General features: G+C 37.3%; 1 protein-coding gene across 4 annotated transcripts in view; it reads left to right on the forward strand.

Moving 5' to 3' along the window:
• RPS6KC1 (ribosomal protein S6 kinase C1) overlaps positions 1–15,294 on the forward strand; it is a 218,935-nt gene extending 203,641 nt beyond the window's left edge. For all 4 annotated transcript variants that reach the window (XM_082832641.1, XM_082832642.1, XM_082832643.1 and 1 more), the window contains one exon: positions 14,354–15,294. In XM_082832641.1, the coding sequence (XP_082688767.1) occupies positions 14,354–14,464 (111 nt within the window). In that variant the 3' untranslated portion in view covers positions 14,465–15,294. The remainder of the gene's footprint in view (positions 1–14,353) is intronic.
• Positions 15,295–17,484: the final 2,190 nt, after the last annotated feature.

Here is a 17,484-nt window from a genome sequence, read left to right on the forward strand (position 1 = left end):
CTGGGTGGAATGAAAAGCTTGAACAAAGGCAAGGAAGGAGTCAGAAAGACTCAATTTGGGAAATCAAAAGTTTGGTTTATCTAGAGTACAAGGATGAATATAGGGATGAGTAATAGTAAGTAGATGAGAATGGAAAGAGAAGTTGGGGCTCTCTTATCATGAACACCAGGGGAGAATGATAGTATTTAATTCAGTAAAAAATTGAGATTTGGAGTTTTTGTGCACAAGAGTGATAGGATCAGAGTCGTGCTTCAGGAAGATTAATTTGCCCAGACTCTGTAAAATCTAAAGAAACATAATCAGGTTGGAAATAGTGAGATGAGAGTACCCTGAGCACTTTGTAAAAGGAATAAGAGGTAATGCAAAGATACATAAAACATTTCATTCTAATGGGCAAAAAGGACAGCTCCTCATTTGATTTCATATCCTTTGTTGTGGCACAGCAAGGTAAATTCAAAGTATTTTTTTGGCTATTAATTTAAGGAAGGCTAGCAACTGCTATTTTCTGTTTCTCTTTCTTAAAGAAGTAGTCATTATTATATAATATTGAGAATAGAATTCCCCACATTAATTAATAAAGGTCTGTTACTCCTGTCTATCAGAATTTATGTTGTAAAGGAGTCTGAGCTTAAGATATGTTAAGTTCCCAAATACAGATATGTATAGCTTATATAGTTAAAGCAGCATTCTGTCATTGGCCTGCCTAAGGAAACTACCACTCATGTTGAGGAAACATCATCAGGAAAGGGAAAAGGGGTCTCTTGGCATGATTAGCAATTTGTCATTTTGACTTTCCTCTTCCACTACCGCATGGTTCATAAAGGTTACTTTAAAAAATCACAAAATGATTTATGTGGAAAGAATTATTCCACTTTGAGGAGATTTTCCCCTTTGGTCTTTTCAGCTCCTTGCTTTCTTCCTAGATTTCATAATTCCCTGTACCCATGGTTTAGTCATCTCAGTCCAAGTGAATGGTGCTAAAGTAAACATAGTTACATTTTAAATGCAGTTTTAAAAAAAGATATTTACAGATCCTCAGCATGGATGTTTGTACTTCCCAGTGTACTTTTAGTTCTTTATGACACAATTGCTTTGTCAGTTGAAAGATATTATATGAGAAAAAGACCTTCAAAACAAATTTCTGTGCCTCCAGTGCTCAGCTTTATTGCCTGTTCTTTAGGAGAAAGGAGGTTGGCAGTGACTGTCTTGGTTTTGCCACTGGCTGACACATTCTTTTAGCAATAGAATCTTTGTGTGATCTCTCAGAAAGCCTGGGAGAGTATTTAAAATGGCAGAATAAGCAAGACAGTCATGGGTAAACAATTATACTTTTGCCTGTAGATTTACACTTGCAAAATTATAGAAGAGTCCATGAACTAAGGTAAATTGACTTTAGTAAAAGTCAAAATATGAACTTTTATTGGAATTTCATAATGAGGTCATGCTTTGGAAAGAATGGGGGCAGGAAAGCCAATTTTAACAAGAAAGAAAGAACTTACATGTTTATATGTTTCCTGAAATATTAAAAAACATGCTATAGTTATAGTTAATTCTTACTAATGTTTGATATTTTAGATTTATATTCAGATGTTTAATGCCTTCCACATTTCAATCAGTGGACATGACTTGTCTGATTTTGAAAATGGATTTGATATGTTTAAGATATGCTTATGCTGTTTGTAGCAGCTTTTCTCTTAAGACAGTTTAGCAACTTCTTATATAAAAATTCTTTGAGCAGTTCACTTTAATAAAAAGTAGTCATTTTGAATGCTAGATACAGTAATTTCAAGTGAAAAGACTGTGAGTACAGTCTTTTGCAGTATATGCTTCACTCCCCTTGTGGATTTGGTGATAGCAAAGTGAAGTAATAGATTCTTGGCATTTGCAGATCACGCACTCATAAAGCAGTGTAATGTTGTGATTAAGAACAGGGATTCTGGAGACTGAGTACCTGAATTCAGATCATATCCTTGCTACCTACTACCTATATGATCTTAAACAGGTTATTTAATTTCTTTGAGTCTCTGTTTTCTCATCTATAAAACAGATATTTATAGTAACTATTCATAGAGTTGTTGTGAGTTCAGTGAATTAACCTATGTTAAGCAATTAGAATAATGCCTGGCACACAGTAAGCATCACATAAATGTTTTGTATTATTATGGTTGATAGGGCAGCATTGAAAGCTCACGACATGTAGTAATTTATAATTTGATGAAGCATATAGTTGAATTATAGTATAGGGCTGCTAACATGAGAGTGACACAACTGCTGGTGATACAGGTTGAAAAGGTCTAAAAAGTAGTGGATTGGCACGTAATAGGAAATCAACTGATGCTTTTATATAAATGATTAATTATTAGTGAATAATAGAAATATAGAAATAAAGGAAAAAGGAGAAATAAAAGTTTAGGTTTGATTTGAATAGTGGGATTTCCTATAGGTATAGAACCATTAATGTAATCATCCACATATTTCAGTTGCAGTTGACTAAATTCTGTAGAAAAAATTGTATGCTATAGGAATATTCTCAAATTTGAATGGCTGTAGCCATATGAGAAAGTTGGAAAATTCTCTTCAAAAAAAAAGAAGTTATAAAGTTGGACAGCATTGGCAAAAATAACCATCTTTGTGCTCTGGAAATTGATCAGAGGGATGCAACAATCTGGAAAGTACTTATGCTTGAAAAATAGCTGAACTTTGGGAAAGAATTGTGGGACTATGTGGCATTCTTGCCTGGGGCTACTTGCATTCTCTCTTCCCTGCTTGGCCAGGTGTGAAGGTTCTCCCAGGTTGAGGTAGGCCATGAAGACCAGCACTGAGGCTGTATGCATGTGCAGGGAAAGATCTCAGTGGAAAGTAAATACAAGGACAGACTTGAAAGTGGCCTAAATTTTGAATGTGTTCTGCCCACTGGCATAGGATGGAAGCTTTAGTAGCTAAGGTATTTGAATGCAACCCCTTTTCAGTCACTGGTTGACCACTAAGCTATGCAGACACAGTGGTGACCCTTAGGAAACCAAGCTTAAAAAAGGAAAACTTAAAACTTTTTTCTTAAAAAAGAAAAAAAAATGAGAAAAGATATCAACTTCTGCTTGTTACAGTGGGGTGGGGGAAGCAGATTTACAGATCTAGCTGAACAAGTTATCAAAGAATAAACCAACCAACAGCAATTGATAACAGCCTTCTTGAGAAAAAAATAAGACTCCAGAGTCACTAAAATATATTATCTAAAATGTCTCATTTTCAGCAAAATATTGTAAGATATCCACAGAAACAAGATAGTATGATCCATAGGCAGGGAAAAAAACAGTCAATAGAAATTACTCTGAGTGTCCCCAGAATTTGGGGTTTAAAGAAGACTTCAAAGCAGTTATTATAAATATGTTCAAAGAATTAAAGGAAATCATGTATAAAGAATTAAAGGAAAATAAAACAATAATGAATCAACAAATAGAGATTCTCAATAAGGAGATAGAAATTATATTAAAATGAAAAAAAGAACCAAATAGAAAGTCTCAAGTTGAAAAGTACAATAATTGAAGTGAAGAATTAAGTAGGGGAAAAAAAATTCACTGGAGCATCTCAACATGATAGTAAATTATCCAATCTGAAAAACAGATTTAAAAATTTGAAGAAAAATGAACAGGGATAAAGAGACCTGTAAAATGATATTAAATATACCAATATACATATAATGGGAGTTCCAAAAAGAGGACATATGGAAAGGGGCAGCAAAAAATGTTTAAGAAACAATGGCTGAAAATCCTAAATTTGATGAAGAACATTGAGATGCATCCAAGAAGCTTAGTGGACCTTATGTGGACGAATACAAAGAGATCCACATAGAGATATTGTAGTCCAGTTGTTGAAAGACAAAAACAAAGAGGAAAAGGAGCCAAAGAAAAACAACTCATTGTATCCAAGGGAACATTGTGATGTCTGACTTCTCATCAAAAACAATGGAAGAGAGGTAGGAGAAGATGGCGGAAGAGTACGACGCGGAGATCACCTTCCTCCCCACAGATACATCAGAAGTACACCTACACGTGGAACTGCTCCTATAGAACACCGACTGAACGCTGGCATAAGACCTCAGACCTCCCAAAAGGCAAGAAACTCCCCATGTACCTGGGTAGGGCAAAAGAAAAAAGAAAAAACAGAGACAAAAGAATAGGGATGGGATCTGCACCTCTGGGAGGGAGCCGTGAAGGAGGAAAGGTTTCCACACACTAGGAAGCCCCTTTGCAGGCGGAGACTGCGGGTGGCGGAGCGGGGAAGCTTCGGAGCCACGGAGGAGAGTGCATCAACAGGGGTGCGGAGGGCAGAGCGGCGAGATTCCCGCACAGAGAATCGGTGCCACCAGCACTCACCAGCCCAAGAGGCTTGTCTGCTCACCCGCCAGGGCGGGCAGGGCTGGGAGCTGAGGCTCGGGCTTCGGAGGTCGGATCCCAGGGAGAGGACTAGGGTTGGCTGCGTGAACACAGCCTGAAGGGGGCTAGTGCACCACAGCTGGCCGGGATGGAGTCCGGGAAAAAGTCTGAAGCTGCCAAAGAGGCCAGAGAGTTTTTCTTCCCTCTTTGTTTCCTGGTGCGAGAGGAGAGGGGATTAAGAGCGCTGCTTAAGGGAGCTCCAGAGGCGGGCGCGAGCCGCGGCTATCAACGCGGACCCCAGAGACAGGCCTGGGATGCTAAGGCTGCTACTGCCGCCCCCATGAAGCCTGTGTACGCGCACGGGTCACTCTCCACACCTCCCCTCCTGGGAACCTGTGCAGCCTGCCACTGCCAGGGTCCCATGATCCAGGGACAACTTCCCTGGGAAAACGCACGGTGTGCCTCAGTCTGGTGCAATGTCATGCTGGCCTCTGCTGCTGCAGGCTCGCCCCGCATCCGTACCCGTCCCTCCTCGGCCTGAGTGAGCCAGAGCCCCCGAATCAGCTGCTTCTCTAACCCTGTCCTGTCTGAGCAAAGAACAGACGCCCTCAGGCGACCTACACGCAGAGGCGGGGCCAAATCCAAATCCGAACCCCAGGAGCTGTGCGAACAAAGAACAGAAAGGGAAATCTCTCCCAGCAGCCTCAGAAGCAGAGGATGAAAGGCCCACAATCAACTTGATGTACCCTGCATCTGTGGAATCCTGAATAGACAACAAATCATCCCAAATTGAGGAGGTGGACTTTGGGAGCAAGATATATTATTTTTTCCCCTTTTCCTCTTTTTGTGAGTGTGTATGTGTATGCTTCTGTGTGAGATTTTGTGTGTATAGCTTTGCTTTCACCATTTGTCCTAGGATTCTGTCCGTCTGTTCTTTTTTCTTTAAAAATTTTTTTTCATAATAATTATTTTTATTTTAATAACTTTATTTTATCTTACTTTATTTGATTTGATTTTATCCTTTTTCTTTCTTTCTTTCTTTCTTTCTTTTCTTTCTTTCTTTCTTTCTTTCTTTCTTTCTTTCTTTCTTTCTTTCTTTCTTTCTTTCTTCTTTCCTTCCTTCCTTCCTTCCTTCCTTCCTTCCTTCCTTCCTTCCTTCTTCCTTCCTTCCTTCCTTTCTTTCTTTCTTTCTCTTTCTTTTCTTTCTTTTCTTCCAAGCTCTGTGGATGAAAGACTCTTGGTGCTCCAGCCAGGAGTCAGTGCTGTGCCTCTGAGGTGGGACAGGAAACTTCAGGACACTGGTCCACAAGAGACCTCCCAGCTCCACGTAATATCAAACGGTGAAAATTTCCCAGATATCTCCACCTCAACACCAAGACCCAGCTTCACTCAACAACCAGCAAGCTACAGTGCTGGACACCCTATGCCGAACAACTACGAAGACAGGAACACAGCCCCATCCATTAGCAGACAGGCTGCATAAAATCATAATAAGGCCACAGACACCCCAAAACACACCACCAGACGTGGACCTGCCCATGAGAAAGACAAGATCCAGCCTCATCCACCAGAACACAGACACTAGTCCCCTCCACCAGGAAGCCTACACAACCCACTGAACCAACCTTAGCCACTGGGGATAGACACCAAAAACCACGGGAACTACGAACCTGCAGCTTGTGAAAAGGAGACCCCAAACACAGTAAGATAAGCAAAATGAGAAGACAGAAAAACACACAGCAGATGAAGGAGCAAGGTAAAACCCACCGGACCTAACAAATGAAGAGGAAATAGGCAGTCTACCTGAAAAAGAATTCAGAATAATGATAGTAAAGATGACCCAAAATCTTGGAAATAGAATAGAGAAAATGCAAGACACATTTAACAAGGACATAGAAGAACTAAAGAGGAAACAAGCAATGATGAACAACACAATAAATGAAATTAAAAATACTCTAGAAGGGATCAGTAGCAGAATAACTGAGGCAGAAGAATGGATAAGTGACCTGGAAGATAAAATAGTGGAAATAACTACTGCAGAGCAGAATAAAGATAAAAGAATGAAAAGAACTGAGGACAGTCTCAGAGACCTCTGAGACAACATTAAATGCACCAACATTTGAATTATAGGGGTCCCAGAAGAAGAAGAGAAAAAGAAAGGGACTGAGAAAATAGTTGAAGAGATTATAGTTGAAAACTACCCTAATATGGGAAAGGAAATAGTTAATCAAGTCCAGGAAGCACAGAGAGTCCCATACAGGATAAATCCAAGGAGAAACATGCCAAGACACATATTAATCGAACTATCAAAAATTAAATACAAAGAAAGCATATTAAATGCAGGAAGGGAAAACAACAAATAACACACAAGGGAATCCCTATAAGGTTAACAGCTGATCTTTCAGCAGAAACTGCAAGCCAGAAGGGAGTGGCAGGACATGTTTAAAGTGATGAAGGAGAAAAACCTACAACCAAGATTACTCTTCCCAGCAAGGATCTCATTCAGATTTGATGGAGAAATTAAACCTTTACAGACAAGCAAAAGCTGAGAGAGTTCAGCACCACCAAACCAGCTTTACAACAAATGCTAAAGGAACTTCTCTAGGCAAGAAACACAAGAGAAGGAAAAGACCTACAATAACAAACCCAAAATAATTAAGAAAATGGGAATAGGAACATACATATCGATAATTACCTTAAATGTAAATGGATTAAATGCTTCCACCAAAAGACACAGACTGGCTGAATGGATACAAAAACAAGACCCGTGTATATGCTGTCTACAAGAGACCCACTTGAGACCTAGGGACACATACAAACTGAAAGTGAGGGGATAGAAAAAGTTATTCCATGCAAATGGAAATCAAAAGGAAGCTGGAGTAGCAGTTCTCATATCAGACAAACTAGACTTTAAAATAAAGACTATTATAAGACACAAAGAAGGACACTACATAATGATCAAGGGATTGATCCAAGAAGAAGATATAACAGTTGTAAATATTTATGCACCCAACATAGGAGCACCTCAATACATAAGGCAAATACTAACAACTGTTAACAGGGGAAATCGACAGTAACACAATCATAGAAGGGGACTTTAACACCCCAGTTTCACCAATGGACACATCATCCAAAATGAAAATAAATAAGGAAACACAAGCTTTAAATGATACATTAAACAAGATGGACTTACTGATATTTATAGGACATTCCATCCAAAAACAACAGAATACACATTTTTTTCAAGTGCTCATGGAACATTCTCCAGGATAGATATCTTGGGTCACAAGTCAAGCCTTGGTAAATTTAAGAAAATTGAAATCATATCATGTATCTTTTCCGACCACAACGCTATGAGGCTAGATATCAATTACAGGAAAAGATCTGTAAAACATACAAACACATGGAGGCTAAACAATACACTACTTAATAATGAAGTGATCACTGAAGAAATCAAAGAGGAAATCAAAAAATACCTAGAAACAAATGACAATGAAAACACAATGACCCAGAACCTATGGGATGCAGCAAAAGCAGTTCTAAGAGGGAAGTTTATAGCAATACAATCCTACCTTAAGAAACAGGAAACATCTCGAATAAACAACCTAACCTTGCACCTAAAGCAGTTAGAGAAAGAAGAACAAAAAACCCGCAGAGTTTGCAGAAAGAAAGAAGTCATCAAGATCAGATCAGAAATAAATGAAAAAGAAATGAAGGAAATGATAGCAAAGATCAATAAAACTAAAAGCTGTTCTTTGAGAAGATAAACAAAATTGATAAACCATTAGCCAGACTCATCAAGAAAAAAAGGGAGAAGACTCAAATCAATAGAATTAGAAATGAAAAAGGAGAAGTAACAACTGACACTGCAGAAATAGAGATATAGAGATATACTTTGTTCTTGGATTGGAAGAATCAACATTGTGAAAATGACTCTACTACCCAAAGCAATATACAGATTCAATGCAATCCATTTCAAACTACCACTGCCATTTTTCACAGAACTAGAACAAAAAATTTCACAATTTGTATGGAAACACAAAAGACCCTCAATAGCCAAAGCAATCTTGAGAATGAAAAATGGAGCTGGAGGAATCAGGCTCCTGGCCTTCAGACTATACTACAAAGCTACAGTAATCAAGACAGTATGGTACTGGCACAAAAACCGAAATATAGATCAATGGAACAGGATAGAAAGCCCAGAGTTAAACCCATGCACGTATGGTCACCTTATCTTTGATAAAGGAGGGAAGAATATACAGTGGAGAAAAGACAGCCTCTTCAATAAGTGGTGCTGGGAAAACTGGACAGCTACATGGAAAAGTATGAAATTAGAACACTCCCTAACACCATACACAAGAATAAACTCAAAATGGATTAAAGACCTAAATGTAAGGCCAGACACTGTCAAACTCTTAGAGGAAAACATAGGCGGAACACTCTATGACATAAATCACAGCAAGATCCTTTTTGACCCACCTCCTAGAGAAATGGAAATAAAAACAAAAATAAACAAATGAGACCTAATGAAACTTCAAAGCTTTTGCACAGCAAAGGAAACCATAAACAAGACAAAAAGACAACCCTCAGAATGGGAGAAAATATTTGCACATGAAGAAACTGACAAAGGATTAATCTCCAAAATTTACAAGCAGCTCAATAACAAAAAAACAAACAGCCCAATCCAAAAATGGGCAGAAGACCTAAACAGACATTTCTCCAAAGAAGATATACAGATTGCCAACAAACACATGAAAGAATGCTCAACATCATTAATCATTAGAGAAATGCAAATCAAAACTACAATGAGATATCATCTCACAACGGTCAGAATGGCCATCATCAAAAAATCTACAAACAATAAATCCTGGAGAGGGTGCGGAGGAAAGGGAACCCTCTTGCACTGTTGGTGGGAATGTAAATTGATACAGCCACTGTGGAGAACAGTATGGAGGTTCCTTGAAAACTAAAAGTAGAATTACCATACGACCAGCAATCCCACTACTGGGCATATATGCTGAGAAATCCATAATTCAAAAAGAGTCATGTACCAAAATGTTCACTGCAGCTCTATTTACAATAGATAGGACATAGAAGCAACCTAAGTGTCCATCAACAGATGAATGGATAAAGAAGATGTGGCACATATATACAATGGAATATTACTCAGCCATAAAAAGAAATGAAATTGAGTTATTTGTAGTGAGGTGGATGGACCTAGAGTCTGTCATACAGAGTGAAGTAAGTCAGAAAGAGAAAAACAAATACCGTATGCTAACACATATATATGGAATCTAAGGAAAAAAAAAAAAGGTCATGAAGCTCCTAGGGGTAAGATAGGAATAAAGACACAGACCTATTAGAGAATGGACTTGAGGATATGGGTAGGAGGAAGGGTAAGCTGTGACAAAGTGAGAGAGTGGCATGGACATATATATACTACCAAACGTAAAATAGATAGCTAGTGGGAAGCAGCCACATAGCACAGGGAGAACAGCTCGGTGGTTTGTGACCACGTAGATGGGTGGGATAGGGAGGGTGGGAGGGAGGGAGACGTAAAAGGGAAGAGATATGGGAACATTTGTATATGTATAACTGATTTACTTTGTTATAAAGCAGAAACTAACACACCATTGTAAAGCAATTATACTCCAATAAAGATGTTAAATAAAAAAAAGGAAGACAGAAGACAGTGGAATGACATATTTAAAGTGTTGAAAGGAAGTAACTGTCAGCCAAGATTTCTATATCCAGCAAAATTATCTTTCAAAAATGAAAATGAAATTAAGAAATTTCCAAGTAAAGACAGAGAATTCATTGTTAGCAGAGTTGTCTTACAAGAAATAATACAAGAAGTCCTTCAGCTGCAAGTTACCAGATAGTGACTCAGATTCATAGGAGGAAATGAAAAGTTCTGGAATGATAAATATGAGTTAATAGAAAAGACTAAATATGTTTTTTCTCATTTCTCTGCTCAACTTCTTTCAAAAGACATAAGGTTGTACGAAGCAATACTTGTAACACTGTGCTGGTAGGTTTATAACCTATATGGATGTAACATATAGTATTTAATGACAGTAAAAGACAAAGGAGGACAGAAGGAATGGAACTATAGTGGAGCAAAATTTCTGCATTTCACTGGAATTAATCTGAAGTAGATTGTGATAAATTAAGAAGCATATTATAATCTTGACAGCAACCACTAAAAAAAATAGTAAAGGAAAATTAATAGAGGAACTGAAATAGTACAGTAAGAAGTATTTGACACAGAAGAAGGCAGTAAAAGGGAATGAAAAAAGACAGTAGAGGTAGAAAACAAGTAGCAAATTACCAAACGTAAACCTACTGTGTCAATAATTACATTCAGTGTGAATGTCTAAACATGCCAAACAAAAGGCAAAGATTGTTAACTGGATAAGAAAGAGATCCAACTATCTGTGTGCATGAGACACACTTAAATTAAAAACACAAATAGGTTAAAAGAAAAAGGGTGGGAAAAGATAAATCATGCAAACAGTGACCATAAGAGAGGTGAAATGGTTTTATTAAATATCAGACAAAATAGATGTGGAGACAAGAGAATTACCAGGGACTAAGATGTTGTATAATGATGAGAGGATCAATACATAGAAAGATATAATAATTATAAATGTATATGCTCTAATAACAGCTTCAAAACATATGAAGCAAAGTCTGATTGAATTGAAATAATAGATAATACAATAATAATAAATGGAGGCTTCAATACCCCATTCTTGATAATTAATAGAAAATCAGCAAGGATATAGAGAAGACTTGAACAACATTATCAAACAACTCTGACATATATAGAAAAATGATTGCAGAATACAGTCTTATCACATGCACATGGAACATTCCCCATGATAGATCATTTGCTATGCCATAAAACAACTTTCAGTATTTAAAAGGATTGAAATTATACAGCATACTCTGACCATAACAACTTTTTATTAGAAATCATCAACAGAAAGAGATCTGGTGAATCCATACCAGATATATGGAAATTAAACAACATACTTCTAAATAACCTGAGTCAAAGAAGAAATGCCAAGAGAAACCAGAAATTGTTTTTAATGGAATGAAAACAAACACATGATATATCAAAATTTATAGGATGCAGCTACATCAGTTCTTGGGGAAAATTTATGGCTTTAGACATCTGTATAGGAAAAGAATGGTCTCAAATAAAAATCTCACCTTGTAACTGAGGAAGGTAGAAAAAGAAACTGTAAAAGGCAAAATAAATCCAAAGCAAGCAGAAGAAAGAAAGCAAGCAGAAATCAATGAAAGAGAAAATCTTCATTGGATAGAAGAGAAAAATAAGAGAAAAATTAAATCACAAGTTGGTTCTTTGAAAAGATCAGCAAAATTGGGAAAACTTTAGTGACTTCAAAATGAATATGAGGGCTTCCCTGGTGGCGCAGTGGTTGAGAGTCTGCCTGTCGATGCAGGGGACACGGGTTCGTGCCCCGGTCCTGGAAGATTCCACATGCTGCGGAGCGGCTGGGCCTGTGAGCCATGGCCGCTGAGCCTGTGCGTCCAGAGCCTGTGCTCTGCAATGGGAGAGGCCACAACAGTGTGAGGCTCGTGTACCGCAAAAAAAAAAAAAAAAAAAAAAAAAATGAAAAGGCAAGGGACCTACAGTATCCAAAACAATTTTGAAAGAGAACAAAGAAGGAGTACTTACACTCCCAATTTCCAGTCAGTATAAAGCTACAGTAACTACTTAATTACTGTGGTATTAGAGCAAAGATAAGCAATATAGATCAATGGAATGGAATTGAGAGTTCAGAAATAAACTCTTACATTTATGGTCAATGGATTTTCCGTAAAGGTGCCAAGATAATTCGATGATGAAAAAATAATCTTTTCAACAAATGGTGCTGGGGAGGGAGGAGATATGGGAGCATATGTGTATGTATGGCTGATTCACTTTGTTATAAAAGAGAAACTAGCACACCATTGTAAAGCAATTATACTCCAATAAGGATGTTAAAAAAAAATGGTGCTGGGAAAATCAAATATTCACATGCTAAAACCAAAATAAACTAAGACCCTAAATTCATATCATATGCAAAAATTAACTCAAAATAGCTCATAAACCTATATGTGGGAGCTAAAACTGTAAAATCGTAGGAAAAATATTGGAGAAAATCTTCATGACCTTGGGTTAGGAAAAGAATTATTAGGTATGACACCAAAACATGATCCATAAAAGAAAAAAAATGATAAAGTGGGCTTCATTAAAATTAAAAACTTTTGCACTTCAAAAGATACCAGTAAAAGAATGAAAAGACAAGCCACAGACTGGGACAAAATATATGCACATCATGCAACTGATAAAAGATTTGTTTTCAGAATGTGTAAAGAACCTTTTAACTCAGTAAGCAAACAGCTCAGTATAAAAATGGGCAAAGGTTCACCAAGGAGGCTTTATAAATGGCTAAGAAGTACATGAAAAGATGCTCACTATCACTAGTCATTAGGGAATATAAATTAAAACCATAATAAGATACCACTAATACCCACTAGAAGGGCTGTAATAAAAAAGACAGTATCAATTATCGACGAGGGTGTAGAGAAACTGGAATTCTCATACGTTGCTGGCGGGAACGTAAAATGGTACAGATACTTTAGAAAAGTTTGGTAGTTTCTTAAAAAGCTAAACATAAACTTAACACAAGACCCACCAGTCCCACTCCTAGGAATGTCCTTAAGAGAAATACTTAACACAAGACCCACCAGTCCCACTCCTAGGAATGTCCTTAAGAGAAATGAAAATATGTGTCTGCAGGAAGTCATATATACTATTAATTATAGCCACAACCTGGAAAGTCCATATGTCCATTAACTGGTGAATATATTAACAAGATGTGTTATATCCAAATAGTGGAATGCTGTTCAGAAGTAAAAAGGAACAGACTGTTGATACGTGCTACAACACGGATGAATCTCAAAAACATTATGCTAAGTGAAAGAAGGCAGCTGCAAAAGACAACATATTTTTATGATTTCATTTATACGAAATATCCAGAAAGGGCAAGTTTATAGAGATAGAAAACAAATCAGTGGTTGCCTAGGGCTGGAGATGGAAATGTGGATTAACTGCAAACAGGATGAGGAAACTTTTTAGGATGATCAAAGTGTTCTAAAACTGAATTGTGGTGAAAATTGCACAACTCTTTAAATTTACTAAGAATCATAAAGTTGTATACTTACAGCAGATAAATTTTATGCTGTATAAATTATCCCGCAGTAAAGCTGTTAAAACAAAAATTTGGGGATACATGAATGTCTTAACACATTCTTTCAGTATGCCCAGGGTCCTCTATAATTGTATATGACTACTTTTATTTTCCCACACTTAACAATCCTATTGTGTGTAACATTTATTAACTTATTTTATACCTGATTCCTATTAGTGAAGAAGTCGAAACACATTTCACTCATTGTATCAAATTGTCCCATGTGAGTCAGCTATTTCAAAGAAAGCAATTCTGGAATATGAATTGGCTTATTCAGACCTTAGGTAAAGTTTAGACCTGGTGCATATATAATTCACTAGGGGTTGAAAGACTTATTGCGCCTCCCAAACTTTCTCATCATGAAAGGAGTAACTGGATCTCTCAGAATTTGGTGCAATATCTAATTAATGTCATAATTGTACTTTTGGAGTAGGAAATTGATAGGTGTAACTATCCTATTGTACTATATGAGGATGAGAAACAAAGTGAGTTACTCAAGGTCATATTTCAAATCAGTTGAAAAGTCCCCACCACCCCACAGCTAGAGTGGTATCATAGACATAATTCCCTTTCAAGGAAATATAGTCAGTTGGCTGTCAGTCAAGTCCATTTGTTACTGGGGTCGAATTTAGAAGTTCTTTCCTTTCATATATTTTTCTTTTCCTTTGATTCTTTAGTTGGATTCCCACTCTTCACTAAATCCTTCTTTTTTAGCTCTTACAGTTCAACCCCGTGGAGCGTCTTGGTGCTGGAGTTGCTGGTGTTGAAGATATCAAATCTCATCCATTTTTTACCCCTGTGGATTGGGCAGAACTAATGAGATGAACATAATGCAGGGTTCTCTGCACACGTTCTGATCTTCTCTATGACAAGCGTCTCCAGCACAGAGGTAGCTCTGCCTTACACTCAGTTATGGGGCACCAAGCATTGGGATGAAGATCTTTAGAGGAAATGGAGAAAGAAAAAGCCTGAGAGAGAACAATTCCTTTACAGTTACTGTCTGGACAAGATATTGGCTACATTTGCAAGGGGCTGTTATGTACAAACCTTTAACTGAGGTGTGATCTTTATTTTATCTGCACTTAGTGTTGCAGGTGAGTTGTAAACCCAACTAAAAGAGGAATGCCCTTCAAGACCTTCCTCTGATACGAAGCTCCAAGTGTAGAATGAAGTGTTACTTGAAAGGAGGACCTTTACATGGCAGCTGACAGTGCTTTCTGCTAACCAGGATTGGTTTAATATGATCAAATTAATATTTGCTGAATAATATACTAAAAGTGCTTCATGAATAATGTCATCTGTGGAGCTTAAAAAGTGAGAAAAAAAGAAAATACACGTCATGTCTGATAGGAAAACTGAACCACAATGCTATATAATTAATGTATGTCGAATATGGTCCCATAGTCATTCTTTCTGAAGTCCACGTGAGAAGAAAACACTTCATGTTGTCAACTGTGTACTTTGTTGGTTGATACTGCTAACAGAAGGGTTCATATGAACACTCTCTCTTTCGCTCTCTCTCTCTTCATCTTTATTTTTTCACTTTCTACACCCTTTGTCTATTCTCTCATGTTCTGTTCTTCCTACCCCTATTAATACATATGCAACAAAAAAGGGAAGGGAGTATTTATTTCCTCAAATTGTATCAACTTAATAAGAACTAAAGAATCATGTGAAATAAACGTAGTAAAAATTTAAATCTCTCTTTCATTTAATTGCTTAAAATTTTTTTTCTTTTTTTCCAAAGGCCTCTCTTCCTTTCATTTTGGAATGTTAACAATTTCTGCTTCTTATTATGCTTGACTTCATTTTAGTTTTATGCCTTAGTATCCTAAGAACCAAAGGATCTCATCTAAATGGGATTGAATGGCAATCCTATTTTATAATGTATTGACAGGATTTCCAGACTTGACCTCCAAATCTACTTGACGTTGTGTAGAAAGAACATGAATATTTATACATCTCCAAACATTTGTATTCGTTATTTCCTTCTGTCGCTAAGATAGCTCCTGTAGTCATGCATTGTTTACAACAATTTACAAAATTTTAAGTTAATGTCTGTTCTTTCAACTTTATCCAAAGAAGAAAGAATAAGTCACCATTTTCAAGTTAGGAGCCACAACATAATGAAAGTTTTCTGTATGTTTTAATTCTTTGTATTTTTGAGATCTGTGTGAGAGCCTATCCCTACTCCAAGAGCATCTGTACAGCTTCCAGCTGCCATTGGCCAGGTCTGCCCATCAAATTAAATGGAAGCAGAAAATGCTTTAGTGACACAAAGGAAATGTGCAAGCATTTTTGCTTTTTCTATTATCCTACTCCCCCATTTTCCTTTTTGGTCCCCTTATAACCTGAAACCCAGCTGAAGTGCTGCAACAACACTGGGATGGGGAGCAGGTCAGCAGGATCATAGCTCAGTCAAGATGACATCACTCCCTGGAACTGGATTTCAACTCACCAGCCCCCTGGCCTCATAACAGGAACTCATGCAGGTGAGACACAAGAATGACTTCCTGTGTAGGACTAGTAGGAAATCTGTAAGTAGTTAGAACTGGCCATTACAGAGCTTCCTTCCAGAACTGCCCTATGACATGAAAGTAGGACTTCACAGCTAAGGTGAAGCTCCCAGCCCTACCACATGATTTGGGTCCCTTGGATTCAAAGGACAGTGTTAACAGATGGTTGCTGTGTTAGTGTGTTGACAGAATTCTACTGCTTCAGTTTCTCTCTCTCTCTCTTTCTCTCTCTCTGTGTTTGGAATTGTGCTTAATGTAAATACATCATTCATAATCATGGTAGACATGAATTATATTAGTAATAAACACACAGAATAAATAGCTTTGGGGTGATGGACCCAAGTCTGTTTTTACTTTTTTTTTTTTTTAAAAAAAAAAGCTTTTCCTTTTTTACAATTAATTAATTAATTTTTGGCTGCACTGGGCAGTTTTCATTGCTGCACGTGGGCTTTCTCTAGTTGAGAGCACAGGCTCAGTAGTTGTGGCGCACGGGCCCAGGCGCTCCGCGGCATGTGGGATCTTCCCAGACCGGGGCACGAACCCATGTCTTCTGCATTGGCAGGTGGACTCTCAACCACTACACCACCAGGGAAGCCCCTAGTCTATTTTTACTTGATGATGTATATTAGAAATATCAAAATCAGAGAAGAACTTACCACTTAGTATTTCTCATTTGATTTTTTACACTTGTTTTTATTTTTTTCTCATCTGATTTTTTTAATTGTAGTAAAATTTACATAACATAAAATTTACCATTTTAACCACTTTTAAGTATACAATTCAGTGGCATTAAGTATATTCACATTTTTTCCCAACCATTACCACTATGCATTTCAGAACTTTTTAATCATCCTAAACTGAAACTCTTTACCCATTAAACAATAACTTCCCATTCTTCCTCCTCACAGCCCCTAGTAAACACTCTTCTACTTTCTGTATGAATTTGACTCTTCTTGGTCTCTCACAGAAGTGGAATCATATAATATCTGTTCTTTTATGTCTGGCTTATTTTACTTGGTATAAGGTTTTCAAGGTTCATCCATACTGTAGCCTATATCAGAATTTCATTCCTTTTTAAGGCTGAATAATATTCCATTGTATGTGTATATCACATTTTGTTTAGCCATTCATCTGTCAATGGACATTTGGGCATTTCTACCTTTTGGCGCTGTCATAAACAGTGTCCTTAAGAACGCTGATGTTCAAACATCTGTTTGAGTCCTTGCTCTCTTTTGATTTTATACTTTTATATGAAAGTACCGGTGTCCTTGACTGTTATGTTACTATGTTCTTTATAGGAGAGCTTTACCAGTGGGTTGCCAATAACTT

Source organism: Leucopleurus acutus (assembly GCF_964270905.1).
Source record: "Leucopleurus acutus genome assembly, chromosome: 2".
NCBI classification, from domain to species: domain Eukaryota; kingdom Metazoa; phylum Chordata; class Mammalia; order Artiodactyla; family Delphinidae; genus Leucopleurus; species Leucopleurus acutus.